Raw genomic sequence first — 18,653 nt, 5'->3', positions numbered from 1 at the left:
TCGAATTTCATTTCATTGTACATATGGTCTGGAAACTCGGCTTTCATGGCGAAAATTCAAAAAACACACATATCGACTTTTTTCCACGTAATATATTGGACCCACGTAATATATTCGAATTCCATTTCATTTTATTTTAGTTTACACTAAATTAAGCATAAATTACGTCATTGGACCGTTTATTTTGAAAGTGGTGTAAGTCCTTTTTTAAAAAAAATGAGATACGACGTAATTTATGCTTAATTTAGTGTAAACTAAAATAAAATGAAATAGAATTGGAAAATGGATTTGCACCACTTTCAAAATAAACGGTCCATATTATAATTATTCAGTGTCACTAATATAAATATCTTCGCGTTAAAAACCTTCCTCAACGTCTTACCCTATACATACGTTCGCGACGGATTTAAAATAGAAATGTTTCAGTCCCTCGTAAATTCGTTTTTTGCCCAAAGCCCGAGCCTCGGTAAAAAAACCGAGGGGCAACAATGTTTGACCTCAGTTTTGGGGATAACGGCTGGACAATAATCGTGTAGACCAAGTCAGACAATCATCGAGAGAAGTCTCTACATGCATTGTATCGCATTTACGGTGAAAGAGTGAAAGACGTAAATGGAAGAAGAGAATGTTGCACCGAATAGTTTAACTCTGTCTTACGCGTGGTTGACCGTCGTCTCCGATGGCGACGTCGACACCGACGCGCGTATACACAGTGACGCGACTGGACAGTTGCCAAATGCCACCGGTAAAATTAATCGTTCCCTGACACGAATTCCCCTCTTAGCGGGAATACCAATTTGTAGTCGGGTGGAACAACTGTTCGATGAGACGTCGTACGGAGGGGGGGGGGGTAGGAGGTCGCTGGAAAGACTATTTCCTGGCTGGTCCCGTCGATTTTATCGCGTTTTTCTTTCACGTTCATTGCTCCGTTTCGAACGTATGCATAGTTAACCCCTTGCCTTATAACATCGAGTGGGACTCGTGGTGACGATATTCAGTATTGGGTTTCATAAACATTAATATTATTCATTTTCTTTGAGTCGAAGTGAAATACTGTTCTGCATGGTATTAATATTTAACATTTCGGAGGGAATGTACACTCGCAATTAGTACATAATTACTTTTGTTTCTAGGAAGCTAGTACAGACTCGTCTCGATTATCGTCCCCAACTCAGGACAATAATCTTATAGGGAGGAACGCTTCAGACCCCAAGAATTCGTTTCTTGCCCGAAGCCTGAGCTCGGAAATAAAACGGAGGGGCAACAGAGTATGATAGGTTCCACCCCCCAGTAGGGGATAACACCTGGACAATAATCGTATAGAACAAGCCAGACGATAATCGAGAGGAGTATGTAATATAGTAAAGTATTTCCGAAGACTGTAAACGTAAAGAAAATCGAAAGGCAAGGGTTTAATTGTGTGTGCCCGTATGATGCCGTCGCAACTCGATTAAAACAGCTCTGGTTTTTTGGTTACAGATCGAAGCTAGGACGAACAGCTGGAGGACGATCGCAGTTTTAACGTCGAGCCGAGAGGGGAAATCGTGCCCGGGCCCTGGTGCTTAAAAAGACGAAAGACAAAGGATACCTGTGGAAAGCGTCTAAGGAAACGCGCTACACGGGGTGAACTTCGTTGAAGAGTCGAGAACGCGCTGGAATGAAACGTGGGCCTGACCACGATATCGGTCGTATGCGATAAAGGATACCAGGGATAGAGGGAGAGAGCGGGGGCGCGTCAGGACGAGGAGATTCGCGGTAGCGGCCGACGGTGTTGCGAAAAGTGTCGTCGTCGAAGGGACGAGGGAAGAAGACGGAAAGACGGCGGAGTCGGAGGAGGAGGAAGAGGAAAAGGAGTGCGCAGCGAAGAAGAAGAGGAACGGTGGTCGGCTGTTGTTGGTTGCGCGATAGAACCTAGGCGACGGTGGTTGAGCGGGGCCCCGCGAACGAGCGTGTCGAGGACAAGGACGGCAGCCGGAGAAGAAAGAAAGGATAGTGAAAGTAAAAAAAAAAAAAAAAAAAAGGGGGCGTTGAATATCGGAGAGAAAGAGAGGTATCCGCGAATATCGGTAGAAGGAAAGGCTGCGAGACAGTAAAGTGATGTGTTCGATGAACGAGGCGCGTCTCGCGGGCGGAGGTTGGGGTAAAACGGACGCGTGTCGCGCGCGGTGCGATTGCTTGGAATCGGTGAGAACAGGCAGGCAGTCGGTGATCAGGCTGGCGGGCGCCGGGGAAACGTTTCAAAGGGCATGGCGACCACGCCACTAGGCGGTCGCCTCCCTAACGTAAACCGCAAAGGACCATCTCCGTTCGTCGGTGGTGGTAACGGCGCTAATTACGGCAACGGTAATAATAACAGCGCCAGCGGTGGCCATAGCGGCCATAACAACAACAACAACCACGCCAATAAGAATAACAATCACAACAACAACAACAACAACAACGCTGGCCATCGCAACAACAACAGCGTTGGCGAAAGCAACAACAACCGCGTCGACGGTCACGGTAAAGTCAGCGGTGCGATCGAGACCGGCAACGATAACAGTATCGATCTTGCCGGTGGTAGTAGGGGAAGATACGGCGGCGGCGGAAATAACAACCATAACAACAACAACAACAACGGTACCAGCAGCGGGAGACACAACGGTGGACAAGTCGGCAATAACGACGGAGGAGGGGGAGGAGGAGGAGGTGGTGAGGGTCAAACGTCGAAGAGACAGGAACAACGTGGCTCGATAGGTAGAGAACATCGGGACCATCGGCATCATCACCATCACCATCATCATCATCACCATCATCACCACCATCATCATCATCAAGGTCGGGACAGGTCCTCGTCGTCGTCGTCGTCGTCGTCGTCATCGGGACAGCAGCGTGACGCTAAAGCAAGCACGGTGGCTGCAAACACCGATGAGCTGGATCCGGCCGCGACGAATGCGACCAACAACTTCGAGTACGACGACAACGAATGGGATATTGGAATCGGAGATCTAATAATCGATCTTGATGCGGACATTGAGAAGACGAGGGACGAGAAATTGAGCACAGGGACGACAGGCATGGCTTCTACGCCTGCCTCGGCAGCATCAGCTTCGAATACCACGAATCATCACCACCACCACCATCATCATCATCATCAGCTTCAAAATTCCACGAACGGCTTAAGCGCGTCCGGCTTGTCTTCGTCCGTCGCGTCATCGGGTCCGAACGGTTGCGGTCAATCATCGAACTCGCCGTCGTCGTCGTCGTCGTCGTCGTCTTCGTCGTCCTCCTCTTCGTCGGCGTCGTCCTCGTCGTCGTCGTTGTCATCGTCATCGTCTTCCTCGTTGCCGACGTCCGTGTCGTCTTCCTGCGGTCTGAATTCCTCCGGACGGTCCAACAGTCCCAATAACGGGAACGGAAACGTCGTAAGTAACGTCGTCGGCAGTAGCAGCAGCAGCAGCAGCAACGGTACCACCGGGAACGGGAACGTCGGTTCCGCGCAGATCGTTCCCGGCACGACGGGTGGTAGCAAACAGATAAACGCCGTGACGAGCGGCGTGAACGCCGCCCACGGAAATCCAGGTAATCCCGGCAAGATGGCCGTTGAACATTCGGCCACCGTCGACAAAGGCCTGAAAATGAAGATCAAACGCACGAAACCGGGCACCAAGAGTAGCGAGGCCAAACACGAGATCGTGAAATCGAACGAGATCAACGGGACCACGGTGTCGAATCAGGAGCCCGGTAGCGGGGTCGGCGGTGGTTCGGTAACGTCCTCGGCCGGTTCCGTTTCGTCCGTTACAGGGGGCTCGGGTGGTGGTGGTTCCTCGTCGACCGGCTCGGCTATCGGGCCGAACGCTCAGAACTCGGAATGCGCCGCTGGACTCGGTGGCAGTAGTGGTGCCGGTGGTGGTGTTGGTGGTGGTGTCGGTGTCGGTGGTAGTGGCGGCGGCGGCAGTGGCAGCGGCGGTGTCAGCGGCGTCGGCGGCGGCGGTGGGGGCTGCGTTACCGGTGGCGGTGGCAATGGTTCCACCGGTTGCGGTACCGTATGTACACCTGGTGGTGGGACTGGCGGTGTTGTCGGTGGTCCCGGCGCCGGTGTCGGCGTCGCTGGTGGTGTTGGCGGTGCCGGTGGTGGTAGCGGGCCAGGTGGACAGTCCTCGTCTTCTACGTCGTCATCGTCGTCTTCGTCGTCGAACAAATCGAAGCCTAGCCATTCGGCAGGGACCGCCGGCGGGACCGGAAGCACGAACTCTTCGAACGCCGGATCTAAAAGGGGGTCGAGTGGACATCGGCGGGACAAGACGCGGGACAAGCACGAGAAACCGCAGAGCAATCATGCATCGGGGCAGCAGAATAAACCGGAGATGAATGGTAGCGCTAGGCCAAGCGGTACCGGTGGAGGTGGTGGCGGTGGTGTCGCTGGGAACGGGCAGAGTCAAACGTCGAGCGGCGGACCGGGAACGGGGCCTGGACCGGGGCCTGGCTCGGGTTTCGGGGCCGGTACCGGGTCGGCGGGGGCGGTCGCGCAATCACAGGGACCGCCCGCGGCCGCGACCGCTCCCCAACAGAATCAGGGACCGCCGCCGAGCTCACGGACCGGGTTCTCCGTTTCCCAGGGGCCTAGCCCGCCGTCCAATTCCGCCGCGGCCCCCTGTCCGCCCCCGAGCCCGGCAAGCGCTACCGCCGCTGGCCCAGCCGCCAAGCCCGAGCAAACGAAACTCGCCGCGGTACCCGGTAACGGAACTTCGATCGCCACGACGCCCGACGACGCCATGGATACCGCGGCGAGTCCTCCGCCTGCCAAGAAACTGAAGACTTCCGCTTCCGAACCAAAGGTAAACGCTTCGCGCATTATTCCTCGTCGAACGTCCCAATCGCATCGGGGATTTTTTTTCTTGCTCTGTCGGCTTCTTCTCTTCTTCTCCTATTTATTCTAATGCCTTTGTTTTTTTCCTTGCTACACATATATACACGTACATACACAGGTGTTCCGCGTTCGATGCATCGGCCGATGATCGTGTTAAGTTCTATGGTCACGGGAATTATGAAACCTTTTTACCCCGGTTCGCCAGCAAGTAGTTTTCTCTTCGATTACCGATCAGCGAAGACGATTCTCTTTTGGGTTATGATTAGGAGGATGGTTTTCGCGCGCTCGGTGTCGTCGGTGGTTTCGACGGAATTGGGGATGGTCGAGAGTGGGAGGGATAGGGGGTGAAATCAATACTCTGCGGTCTCCGCCCCCGTGAGTACACGAACGAATACACAGGGACAAATACGAGTGCCGGCGAGATGCTTCTGTAGTCGGGGCCGACCGTCCAACCGTTCGTCCCGATCCGATTACCCTTTTCCACCGTTTCGCCGCAACTGTCCATTTCCTTTCAATTAAGTGCTTTTTTTTTTTTTACCGCTGTTCGTTTTTAGTTTTGACCGATCGCTGGTAACCCGTGAGATTCCATGATGGATTCCTGTAACCGATTCATCGTGTTTGTTGATGCCTAAATTGCTGATCCCCCCCCCCCCCCCCCCATGCCTCTGCCTGAGTTACACGCTTTCGTAAAGACGCTCGTACTTATCGTTCGTCGAACTCTCCCCGAACATGCATACATTTGGCGGGGATCTCGACTTTACGAATCAAGACGAATCTCCCTGCTTTGTAGCCTCCCCCGATTAGATGATGTCCTGTCCCGCGCAACGAAATGCATTACCCTCCCGTCCAATAGACAGATGGCGCGAAAGCTTGGGCGTAAATCAATATTTCTACGTTCGTTTCTAGCTGTTGATTGCTCGCTTCGTCTACGTATTCACCATTCGCGACACGAACGCGGAAGCTGACGGCCGAACGGCTGAAATCTATAACGGGGATAAACGAACGATCTCTGGCATCGTAATATCGATAGAATCGAGGCTTCGAGTACAATGAAATTTCGTATCAGCTCCGGCGATACGTACACGATGCGATCGTATCTTTGGGCAACTTGTGAATAAAGGACGATCGTGCTTTTGGATTAACACGTTTACTGCCACGTCACCCAGATATCGGTGACATCGTTTAAGGGAATAATTGAAAACAAAAGTTTTGGGTGAAATATTGAAATGAATGAAATTTCGGTCAGAATGAAATTCTCAAAGTTGTAATTTTGTTGATCAAGTTGCTCTTTTATCGCCGTTGGTTCTGGCAGTCAACGTGTTAAAGACATAGAAAAAAAAACCGTCTGTGCAATGCTATTAACCCCTTGCCCTATAATTTTCTTCACGTCTGTAATCGCTAGAATTACTTTATCATCGATAATTCCCCAGAAAAAAAAAAGGACTTCGTGTACGTATCGAAATTGTACATTTACTCTAAAAGTTAAATATTAATATCAGCAAACTAGTACTTCGCTTTGGGAAAAAAGAAAATAATTGTTGAGTTCATTTTGATATTGTCTGAGTCTGACTGGATGTCATGAGGCAACGATGAAAGAAAAAAATAAATGAGGTCTGGGATGCAAGCGGGGCTAAGTGGGTGGCGGACACGATAATCTCGTGGCACAAACCAACAATAAAAACGTTCCTCCGTCTCTGTACTCAAACACTCTTGTTGATTCTCGTTCCCCGCGGTTCACCCGTCACTGGGTTGAAAAGGGTATGGAAAATTCCTCGCAAGACGAATTGTTTTTTCGGCCCTTGGAATTCACACGATCACGGCCTGGATGGTTTTTGGTGGTGGTTTTCCGTCCGATCGCCGTTTAATCAGTTTCCCGATAAACGTTATTCGTGCTTTCACGCGCGTGTTAACCCACCACCCTGTAACATCTCGTCGGAACCGGGCAAAAAGTACGACTAGGGATGAAGGTAACGGACGACAACGAACAAATGCCAGTTAATCGGCAGACTGAAGGCAGCGCGCCGTAGGCCGATTAGCGGTTTAAGCACGGAAATATAAACGGCTGTATCGTTTGACGGTCGAGTGGAGTTAAGAGGGCGAAGAGGGGAGCAACGGCTCGCCTAGGGTATTACGCTACGTAGGGGATATACAGAGTAGTTAGTTAGGTGGGGAAACGCGAAGGAGGAACGTGTGTGTGCGTGGCGTATGAGTGTATGTATGTATTTAGAATCTCTGAGGGTATAGAATTGGTTTGCGATGAGACGTTCGATCGGTCGTGAACAAATCGAAACAAGTTCTCGCCGGTCCGAGTCGAAAACGAAGACTCTTTTCGAAACAAGTTTTTTGCGTTTCTGTAACCTCCAATAAGCGATCCTGGTAGATTTTTATAAGATGAATACAAATCTGCAAACCGTTTCTTTCCAGTCTGTTTAGTTTTTAAAAAAATCAATTTTTAAATAAATTACATGTTTTCAATTTTGGGACTGTGTCGTGGTTTCGACGTGAAATAATTTTTTGGATTATTTTTCTTTTCAATAGAGAAGCGAAATAGTTCAGCAAAACAGCGACGGCGACAGTGGTACTCAATGACGGCGGTCTCGTTTAAGCACGTTTAGCGCTTTTGTTAGGTTGAGCGGCCAGAAAAGGCGATCGCCGTTATTGAGTACCACTGTCGCCGCCGCGTGTTTTGCTGAACTGTTTCGCTTCTCTGTTGAAAAGGAAATATGTATTGTAACTTTCCTTGACAGTTTCCTCAGCAGAAACGTCTGCTTTATCGCGTGCTACGGTTAGATGTTTTCCTAGACCCTTATTTTCTGAAATAAATTGAAAAATATCAGCAAAAATCTATCTATAATATAATAACAATTTATACCATTTTGATCGTAGAGAATTATTTCGTGTCGAAAGCAACTGAATAACTATCACCGTAAAAGCACAACATAGCTCCAAAATTGAAAATATGCAATTTCAAAAAAAAAAAAAAAATAGATTTTTTCAAAAACTGAATGTGCTAGAAATAAAAGGTTTGCATATTCAAAAAAGCCTATTTAAAATAGCAAAATTTGTTACGTGTTCAACGGTGTTATCTTTCCGTTAACAAACCGTTCGATCGGGATCGGTCGAGTCGATTCGTTAGATCGACAGTGGAGAGAACCAAGACGAAGTTTTTATCGATTGCCCGTTGAAAGGGTGGTAGATGGTCGTTAGTCATCGTTATCGCGATGAAAATATACGGCACAAAGTAGATCGCGTGCAAACGAGATTCAAGCCAGGCAGGTATGTTCTCTTTACGACGCTCCGTGCTGCTGCTGCCTCATGCGGGGACAACGAGCAATTTGTAATCTAATTACAAAATCCAAATCACAGTTATAATGTAATTTCAATGTACTTTCAAGACAATTACAATTACACTTACGTTGCAATTAACTATATAGTTCACTTCAATTAATTTTCATACGGCCAATTTTAAAGGGTCCATATTTCCGAAAATACATGTTCATACAGAGTTTTTTTCAAAAACAGGGAATTTATTTAAAACAATTGCAAAATAAATGGTTGAAGATATCATTTTTTAACCGAAATAATTTTTATTTAGTACTCTTATGTCTCCACTGTAAGTACCTGCAAAGCTCATTTTGATCAGTTTCTTAGTTCAATAGTTATGATTTATTGAAAAAGGTTGACCCTAAATTTCAAACAGCTTTCAATCTACAATTTTAAAAATTTTCAAAAATCCTTCGAGATATGTTTATATATCGTTAAGGACTACAAAATATCAAAATTTGAACAAAATCGGAAATGATGCTCCAAAAAGTGTCCGATTTCGTGTGGAATTACCCTACACCAAGTTTGCAATAAAAAATACAATGTAATTGTCCCGCAAAAACATCGTAATTGCAATTTAGATTTTGTAATTAGATTACATTTTGCCCAACGTCGGATCCCGGATCGATCCTCGTTTCTTTTGAACGACCGCCAAAACTTAATCGCGAGTTGCGCGCGCAACCTCCGGATCGGTACTAATTCCGCGATCAGAATTAGTTCCTCGTTCGATCGTAAGGAAAGGACAAATTATTTTTTTTTCTTTTGTAGATGAACGAACGTATACATACTGGTTTTGCACGACTGGAACCGACGATCCACGAATCCAAGTGGAATGACACCATCGTGTTTTCCTCTTTACCTTTGAGATTCCCGGACCTCTGGGCAAAACACATACGTCAGAATTCTTATGTTGACCGCAGTGTCTCAGTCGTGGTTCATACTTCGCGAAAAACGAATTCTCTCGCGATTTTGGAATTCCTCCTGGCGGTTTTCGAAGTGATTTTTTCGACGATCTTTCGTCGTCTGTGGTCGCAACACGATTCGTTATTCGTTCGTGTACGTGTACACAGCGTGTAATACTTGGAGGCTGATTCGCGCAGCAGTAGCAAGTTTCAAATTCAATCAACCGGATCCAGTCTCGATTCACCTGTGTCGACGTGGTGAAATTTTTGTTTTTGTCTCGTGTGACCGTGGAGTTCTACGCCGTCGATGCTAAGATAGGTGAAAATACTAATAGGAATAATTAATTGTAAATATACGCGAGAAGTTGCGTAGATAAATAGGCAGAGGGAATGTCGACAAGGGAGAACAAGAGAGGCGAGGGGCAACGGGACGGAGGAAGATAGTCGGACGGCAGTGAAAGTATGTCACAGCCTCGAGAAAGATACGAAGCTCTCTGTTTTACTAATCGACGCAATGTGAAGAGGGTATCCCGAATATCGACGTTGATACCAAGAATTCGGGATATTCTTGATTGCTTCTTCTTCTTTTTTTTTTTTTTGCCACTAAATGCAAGCGAATATACCTGCCTGGAAAAAAAGAAAAAAAAACAAGCACTCGTTATGTGACTCGACGATTCCGATCGATCGGTTTCACCGTATTCATTCCTCGTTCCAAAAACCAACGATACCCGTCGACCATTCGCGTTGTAGTCGGTTGCGAATCGATCGTGTAAAATGTGAATGTCGTTTCAGGACATGTCCGACGTGTGCGTCGGGACCAGCGTGGGGACCATTACCGAGCCAGAATGTTTAGGACCCTGCGAGCCCGGAACGTCGGTTACTCTCGAGGGTATCGTCTGGCACGAAACCGAAGGAGGTAAGTCCGAACGTCCGTTGAACGCTAGGAATCCGTTTCTACCGTGCGAACATATATTTGGACCCCAGTGTATTAAGACCCCTTTTTAAAAAAATGACAGTTTACATGATTCCTGTATCAAATATTTCACTGTTTCCTATGATAAACATTATTTCGTTCTAAGTCGTCTAGCTTTTAATACAGGTACATAATAGTCTAAAAATGATATTAAGTTCATATTTTTAAAACATTGTAAAGTCCATCACATAGGGGAATTAATGCAATGTTCACGATTTCTATATATAGAGATTTGTCTTTAATATATTCAATAGTTCGAAGATAGCGATTTGTTTCTCGCACTATTATTACTGAACTGTTCCAAAGTTACAAGGTTTTCGCACCAAAGTTTGAAAAAGCATATTCTACAAGCAAAAATAAGACAAAAATGTCATACAAACATAGGCTCTAAAATGTTTGATTAAAAAGTTGTAAACAAAAATACGAAATGATTAAGAACTGCTGTTTCGTGGACACAGCATAAAAGCACATTGTTGATATCTGTTATGTTTACATAAACTCTAATCTTTACTTGCTGAGGCTGTTGATTTATTTGTTGGCTAATATCGGACATTTTCAAATAGAATTATAAGTGATTTCAACCTGTGTGATATCAGTCAACGACACCAGTTGATTATCATTTCTTATTTTTGTTTACAACATTTTAATAAAGCATTTAACAGTCTACATTTATAAGACATGTTTGTCGTATTTTTCCTTATAGAATATGCTGGTAAAGATTGGCGTGTAAAAACTCGGACACACTGTACATTTATGTGTATAAACACATATAAAAACACGTGGTTATGTTCTCCGTCTACATACTCATAAACATCCGGTATTCGATTGCAGGTGTGCTGGTGGTGAACGTAACATGGCGTGGAAAAACGTACGTGGGGACGTTGTTGGATTGCACGCGTCACGATTGGGCGCCGCCGAGATTCTGCGACTCCCCGACCAGCGATCTCGATGCACGGACGCCGAAAGGGCGCGGAAAGCGTGGACGGGCCGCGGCAAACGCGACTCCAGGCAACGATTTGAGTAATTTCACGGAGACGAGGAGTTCGGTGCACAGCAAGCTACGTAATGGCGGCGCGAAAGGCCGTCGTGGGGCACAAGGTTCGCCGGCTGCGAGTCCGAGTCCAGCGGCTTTCGTTCCACCGCGACCGGATCCCGCGGCAAAGCGAAAGTCCCGGGGACCGGAGGAGGAGGACAAGAACAAAAGACGAGCCCCGCCGCCGACACCCCCGAGCGGATCGCCTCCGGCGAGCCCGGTGTTGCTAGAGTGCCCGGAACCGAATTGCAATAAAAAGTACAAACACATCAACGGTTTAAAGTATCACCAGAGCCACGCGCACGGCTCGGCGGATGACGACGACACGAAAGAAGGCATCACGAGCATGTCAGAGAACGACGAGAGCAATATCGAAGCTCCTAGCCCAGCGACGCCGGTGAAATCCCCAGTTGACAAGCCCGAGGGCACGCCGCTCAGGCCAGTCAGTCCCCCAGCGACCAGCCTACCGCCGGAAACGCCTCCTCCACCACCCCGAGTCGCCTCGCCAAGTATAGAACCGACCGCCCCTGTGCTCGGCTCAGACAAGAGCATCGTGAAACCAGGCGTGCTCAGGTTCGGCCAGGACGACCTTCCCGCGCCACCGTCGACGATTCCAACCTCGACCAGGCAGCAGTCTGTACAGCAACAGCAGCAGCAACAAGCGCAACCGAATCAGTCGTCTTTAGGCGGTTCGAACTCACCGCAAAGCCCGAGTCCCCGAGCCAGCCAATCGCCCAGACCTATACCGTCGCCGCATCCGAGCGCGAACAACATGCCTCCGCAGTTGAATATACCGCAACCGCCGCAGCCGTCCCAGATGTCGCAACACCAACAACAAAATTCGCTTCTGCAGCAGACCCAGCAATCGTTGCAAACCAGCCAGTCGGCGATCTCGCAACAGCACCAATCCAGCCAGCAATCGCAGCAGCTGCAGTCGGCCGTTGTTCAGCAACAACAGCAACAATTGTCGTCAGCGCATCAACTCTCTGTACAGCACTCGTTGTCGGCGCAGCTTGGACAACCGACGCAAGCACACGTGGTACAGGCCGGGTTACAGCAGCAGCAGCAGCAACAACAGCCGACTGGTTTGCAGAGTATCGCGAGTCAACATCCGGGTCTTCAGGGTCTCGCCACTCAGGTGTCGCAACAGACGGCCGTGCCCCCGCAAACCGTTCATCCCGGTCAGGCTGTACAGTCGCATTTGCAACCGTATCAGAGCGTGTCGTTGCACGCGAAAATGCCACAGTTCAAGGTTAAACCGACCGCGGCTCTGATGCCCGAGCAAGACAAGAGTAAAGATCTACGCGCTGCCAAGCCGCCGAGTTACAAGAAGAAATCGAGGAAGTCGCCCGGTGGCAGTCCCCATCCGTCGCCGTTGGAAGCGCCGATCGTCGATTCCGCCCGGGAGGACGTCCAAAGCCCGGCCTATTCGGACATATCCGACGACGCAGCGCCAGTTCTCGAGGCGGAACCGGCCGACAAGTCGAAGCAGTCGCAGGAGAAGGACGGCAAGCCAACCGCAGCCACTCATCTACCGGCGCACTTCAGCATGTACCCGTATTACGGGCAACCACCCTATTTGGTACCGAGCGTTCAAGAGAGTAAACCGGTGATCGATCAGAAACCGACCGATCTCGTTCCAAAACAAGAAATGAAACCGCTGAATATTCCGCAGATGCCCACGATGGCCAGTCTGCAGAGCGTGGTGGCCGAGAAGGAGAAGAAGGAGCTGAGCCAGTCTGTTCCGCAGCCGCAGCAACAGCCCCACTACTACGGCGGTTACGGCGGTTACATGCCACCCGGCTACCCGTATCAACCGCCACAAACGGTGTCCCAGCAGCAGCAGCAGCAACAGCAGCAGCAGCAACAACAGCAGCAGCAACAACAACAGGCGCAGGAACAGGAGATGCACGAGCAAAAGGCGAAAATCAAACAGGAGCCGCAACCTCAGCAGCCCAGCCTGAAGGACAAACAGCACGAGAATCATCAGATACTGAAGGAGAGCATCGAGATGAAGAGTCAGATGAGCCCGTATCACGTTTACCACGGTTCCCAGAGTCAAAGGCCGGGACCGCCTCCCCCTCCGCCTGGCCCGATGCAAGACGACAGGAGGTATTACCTGTATCCGGGCGATCAGAGGCGAAAGGAGGAGTCGAGCAAGCAGAGCCAACAGGCGAAACCGCCGCCCCCGAGCCCGAAACATCAGCCGAAACAGGAGAAACCGCAAGATTTAGGAAAGAACGAGGACTCGAAGAGCAAACAGGAGGGCGTGAAACCGACGATGGAGACGCAAGGACCGCCGCCGCCGACGTCGCAGTACGCCTATATTCATCCGAGTTACATGCAGCCCCAGCATTACGGCGCGTTACCGTTCGATCCCGGGCATCCTGTCTATCGAGGGCTCAGTCCTATGTTGGTCTCGGGACCTTATTCCGGTAACCCGTACCTCCATCAGCTGCCGAGGTATCACGCGCCGGAGGACCTTAGCCGACCGCCCGGTGGCAAAGCGTTGGATCTGCTGCAGCACCATGCCAATCAGTATTACTCGGCGCACAAGATACACGAGCTACAGGAGCGTGCGCTGAAATCCCCGACCCCGAAGACATCGGCGGCCTCTGCGAGTCCGTCGTCCGCGGGACCAACGCCCTCGAGACCGCCGAGCGGACCGCCAAGCTCGGTGGCAGGCCAAGCGGGTGGCGCTGGTCCTGGACCGCCGCAAGCCCCCGGACAGCAATCAGGTGGGAAGCAACAAGGTCAACCGGGTGGTCAGCAATCGCAGCAACAGCCGCCCGTCGACGGTGGGAACGGATCCTTGCCGAAAGACAATCGATCGCCCCCGCCCCAACGGCACGTGCACACGCATCATCACACGCACGTGGGCTTAGGCTATCCCCTATTGACCGGACAATATCCTGCCCCTTACGGAGGTAAGCCTCTCGTCAGACCCTGACAGTAAGCGTCTCGATACGCGACAACAAATCTCGATATTAGATAGTATCGTCGACGTTCTCGCGGATCGATTCCCCGTACATTGATCGCTCATTGGGGCCCCCCCCCCCATCTCGCACGTTCTCCCCGGCCAGCCCATCGAGAAGAGTCCTCGTTACCCACTTCCGGTGGACCATGGTCGAGCGAGGACATTTGTGTACAGAAGCATTTTATTCACCCCGGAACCATTGTGTCGCGTGTCTCCATGGATTAGGCTTTCCGGACGATATTCCCCGTAGTGATTTTGCTTCGCCAGCGATCGAACACGCGCCCGTATAACCGCGACAAGCCTCGTTTTTGCGTCGTCGAAGCCTGATCGTCTAATAAATTGTACGGTACACCATATTGGTGCATGCGACTGCTGTGCGATATTTCTTGTTTCCACGATCTCGCAGAGAACACCGGAAACAAGAGTTGCGACCTCTTCACACAACCCCACCGTTTTCCATGGAAGACGTCTCGATTCCTGGCTACCGGCCACCCGTTTTTCTTTTCATTTCTGTCGCTCTATTTTGTTCGATAGGAGAGAAAAACACGTAAATTCGGACGCGTACACGCGACCAGTAGACGTCTAATGACACAAAAACGACGACATTCGACGTGTCTTCGATTAACGGATATAGGACAAACGTATGTGTATATAAAATCGCCTAGGCGTTTCACGACAACGGCGAGCGCCCGATACTGCGTCAGCTACGCCGGCAATGTACAAGCGGCATTTTTTCTTTTTTTTTTTTTTCTTTTTTTTTTTTTTAATAAACGGTACATTCAGAAGCGAATAATAGGTATATAATATATACGTGTGTAAATACGCGTTTATAAACGACTCGTCGATCGACTACGAACTGGTTATTTTGAACATAAAAATAGTAGGGAAACATAGTACCCAGCGCGGTGAAGCACCGTGGGTAAAGCGCGAATCACGCGCCACGTCTGCCCGCGGGGACAACAAGTTAGTAGAAAACGCGTAATTAGAGTTTATAGTTCAGACTGTGATAAATGCTATAAATCGTCGGGCTCGTTATCCGAGCCGTGATGGCGATCAGAGAACGGTTCGACACGTAATGAATTCTTACGCGTTGCGCATCGATAGGGAACAACAGGGGTTATAGGATAGTGGTGAAGATAATATAGCCTTACAAGACGATGATATACAGCTTTCCCGAGCGACGAACACATTTGGGTAGTCTTCCACCGAGAAGGGCTCTTTTGCTCGAGGGACAGAGAGAGAGAGAGAGAGAGAGAGAGAGAGAGAGAGAGAGAGAGAGAAAGTGAGAGGATCCACGTGCTCTCGCGAATGTTCACCGAAAAAAAAAAGAAAAAAAAACTAATCGCCGTCGCATTTCTCGAACACAGCCACAGACGCATCTACAACATGGATGCGAACACCATTCGGCGAGCTCTGACGATTCCACGACTCTACCTATCCTCCTCCCCCTGGTACCATTCATCGCGTCCCATCGCCTGTTCGCGCTACACGATCGCCGTTCTCCTGTTCTCCAACCCCCTTGTCTTCGGTATCCTTTCCATTCCGCAGCTTCCATTCACGGCCGGAATTTTGCTCACGCGAGAGACACCACCCCACCTCGATTCCTTGGGGCGATACTTGGGCTGGAGTGACGCCGAATCGCCGAGAGCGTTTCAATCGAGAACACCGCTCGGAAAACATTCAAAACGGAAGAAACAAAGAAAAAAAAAACAAAACAAAAACAAAACACTAGGCTCGCGTTCCGGAGAGAAAGATTTCTTCGTTAAACATGTTCCGAGGACGAAAACCATAACGAAGCACCGGAATCAAGAGACCGATCCGATCCGTAACGATCACGACGTGCGTATGTGTGTGTGTGAACCACAATTTGAATATATTTATAATCGATTCGAATTTCGAATTCCCGTTCAAAAGACTCTCGGAAAACACGGAACCTCGGGGCGGATCCCCCAAATTACGCGTCTCGCCTTGTCGCCACGCCATCGCGACGAGGCGACGACACGCGGAAACGCAGATCGAAAAAAAAAAAAAAAATAAAAAAAAACAAAAAAAAAAGAGAACTAATGGACCGATGTCTGTCTCTCTGTGTCTGTTGCAGCGGCAATGCTGGCGAGTCAGCAGGCCGCCGCGGTAGCCGCATCGGTGATCTCGCCATTCCCGCCCAAGTGACCCGCGGCCCCCGGTCCCGTACTAGCTGCCGGAACGGCCGGACCCAACTCCGCACAAAATCACCACACGTCTCATCATCCGCCGCCGGTCAGCGGGACGACCGGTCCGGGACATCCGCACTCTGCCGCCGCTGGCAGACAGCCCTAGGATACGACGATTCTCGAGAATACCGATAATTCGAGCCTGCCGCTTCTTCTTCTTCTTCTTCGTCGCTAAACACGCCCATCACGATCTTCGACTGGCCACCGCCGGCTACAACACACCTATCCGACAGCGTCTACCAGAGCCAGCTGTGTGTGTGTGTGTGTATGTGTGTTTCTGCGCCACCTGTTACCGCCGGCTACAACACACCTATCCGACAGCGTCTACCAGAGCCAGCTGTGTGTGTGTGTGTGTGTATGTGTGTTTCTGCGCCACCTGTCAACCCCGCCTGCCAAGTGTATAATATCGGCGGCATTTGTTTTTTAGTCGCGTTTTTTCACTGTCTCTCACATGGGAAGTTCGGTAAACTGAAAATTCCGAGTTTTTTTTAAACTTCGCAGATTTGTAGGAGACCTCAAGAGAAGTATAGCGGAATTTTTGTCTTTGGCCCAATTTCAGTTCTTTAGGGTGGAAACATACCTTGAGGGTGGATAGGTGTTTACATATTTTCCTGTATATCTTTAAAACCATCGTAGATATAAAAAAATGGTTAGAATAAAAATAGAATGGCTTTTTATGCTCCATAGAATGATGCAATTAAATTGATAATTAATAAAAGTGGGGGAGATGTTTTTATTTAAGCAAAGAATTTTTATCAATTTAATTGCACCATTCGATTTTTATTATAACCATTTCTTTATATCTACGATAGTTTTAATGATATACAGGGAAATATGGGAACACCTATCTACCTTCAAGAGATGTTTTCATCCTGAAGAACTGAAATTGGGCGAGAAACAAAAATTGCGCTATACTGTTCTTGAGGTACCCTACAAACCTGCAAAATTTAAAAAAAATCTGAATTTTCGGGTTAGCGAATTTCCTTTGTTAGTCTCGTTTGGATTATCGTGTATACGCGGATGTCGAATCGCTTGTTCAGCCTGCTTCGCGAGTTGAAAGAGGTCTGGGGGGGGACGAAGGAAGGTTTCAGAGAGCGAGTTGGCTTCTTTAGGGCGTTTCATTCGGTTAACAAGCGAGACTGGCTGCTACTCTTTCGAATTCGAGCCGAACGATTCTACTACAATCTACTGAACTCTAGAAGAATTACTATTGGTAATGTCATTCTTTGTGGTATCTTTGTGTCACTGCCTTGCAAGCAATTATTTTCTTAGTATTTGTTGTGGAACATTTCAATGACGGACGGAAGGATGATTTGGATGTTTAATGAGTGCACTGAAAATCTGTTTAAAAGAACGCAAAATTACGGAAATATCGGTATCACGACATCGTCATTATCTACTAGACGCAATTCGAGAACAATCTGGGACGAAAATTGCCCCGAGTTTTACGTAAGTCGTGTTTCGAATTTTCTTTATGTTTTCATAGTTTCTTCGATAGATCGATGAGAGAGTGGCGATAGTCCAGAACGAAGCGACCACGAAGTAAATTGCGACGGTAACGGTGGTAGGGAAAGAATATGCTAGGGACACCACGAAACTCGAATAGGCAGTGGAAGAAAAGTGTAGATGTTTGGACGGTGAACGCGTATATCGTAAACGCTCCGAGGCTCGTGTCGAACGGACGTCGCGTTGTCGACTCCTCGGAACAAACTGTTTTGTGTTCCGGTTGTCGTCGTGGAATCTCACAAAGTATTCGTGAACAAAAAACAGTGGTGTTGTTCCTTGAACACCACATGGTCGCGGGTTGGATGCGTTTGAAAGTACTCGCGCTTGGTTTAGCGAACGAGCAACGGAGGGGGGAGGGAAAAGGCTCTCGATACACCGTGGTACCATGCACGTGTTTTAGATGTCGTTATTGGACAGACAAAGACTTCCTCGATGGCCCGTACTGTTCTTCATTTTTGTACGCGTAGGGGATAGGCAATGAAGGGCGGGTCGATGTGTATCCTATTGGGTCGCGAACCCAATTTTTTTAATTATTCCAGCAACGCAAGAAAACCGCGCGCGCGTCCGCCTCCCTTTCCCAAAAATCGGCATCGAAGGCAACACATTTTTATCCTACGTAGAAAGTTTCCGAAAGGTACACTTTGTGTGTGTGTGTGTGAGTGCGAATGGGAACCGAGATACGCGTTGCGTGCGTGTGCTGTGCGTTGCGTATTGCGTGATTTCATATTTTTTTTTTTTTTTGTTCTGTTTGTTTTGTGTATACCGCGTACGAATGTGTTTTAAACGAGGAAAACGTTGTGCATAAACGGGTGGACATTATACTATTATATAGATCCTTGTATTTTATTGTAAAAAGAAACGAAAAATTGCGTATTCGCA

General features: G+C 48.8%; 1 protein-coding gene across 2 annotated transcripts; it reads left to right on the top strand.

The window, feature by feature from the left end:
* Window positions 1-1,989: 1,989 nt before the first annotated feature.
* LOC107194976 (zinc finger protein 608-like) lies at window positions 1,990-16,092 on the top strand. Of its 2 annotated transcripts, none has more exons than XM_015584704.1 (3): window positions 1,990-3,404; window positions 9,868-9,991; window positions 10,880-16,092. In XM_015584704.1, exons 1-3 carry the CDS (start codon window positions 2,247-2,249, stop codon window positions 14,029-14,031), a joined length of 4,434 nt encoding a protein of 1,477 aa, XP_015440190.1. In that variant the 5' UTR covers window positions 1,990-2,246; the 3' UTR covers window positions 14,032-16,092. The 2 variants fall into 2 exon arrangements, with proteins under 2 accessions (XP_015440190.1, XP_015440189.1); XM_015584703.1 differs by having other exon boundaries at window positions 1,990-4,817.
* The last annotated feature ends 2,561 nt before the right edge of the window (window positions 16,093-18,653 follow it).

Source organism: Dufourea novaeangliae, unplaced genomic scaffold (assembly GCF_001272555.1).
Source record: "Dufourea novaeangliae isolate 0120121106 unplaced genomic scaffold, ASM127255v1 scaffold8, whole genome shotgun sequence".
NCBI classification, from domain to species: domain Eukaryota; kingdom Metazoa; phylum Arthropoda; class Insecta; order Hymenoptera; family Halictidae; genus Dufourea; species Dufourea novaeangliae.
This window is presented reverse-complemented; position numbering and strand designations above follow the sequence as displayed.

Bases quoted from the DNA above. Each gene is read 5' to 3' on its own strand.
- LOC107194976 (XM_015584703.1), top strand. From the start codon at position 2,247: ATGGCGACCACGCCACTAGGCGGTCGCCTCCCTAACGTAAACCGCAAA. The intron at 4,818-9,867 runs GTAAACGCTTCG...ATGTCGTTTCAG, and splicing joins CTTCCGCTTCCGAACCAAAG to GACATGTCCGACGTGTGCGT. The intron at 9,992-10,879 runs GTAAGTCCGAAC...ATTCGATTGCAG, and splicing joins CTGGCACGAAACCGAAGGAG to GTGTGCTGGTGGTGAACGTA.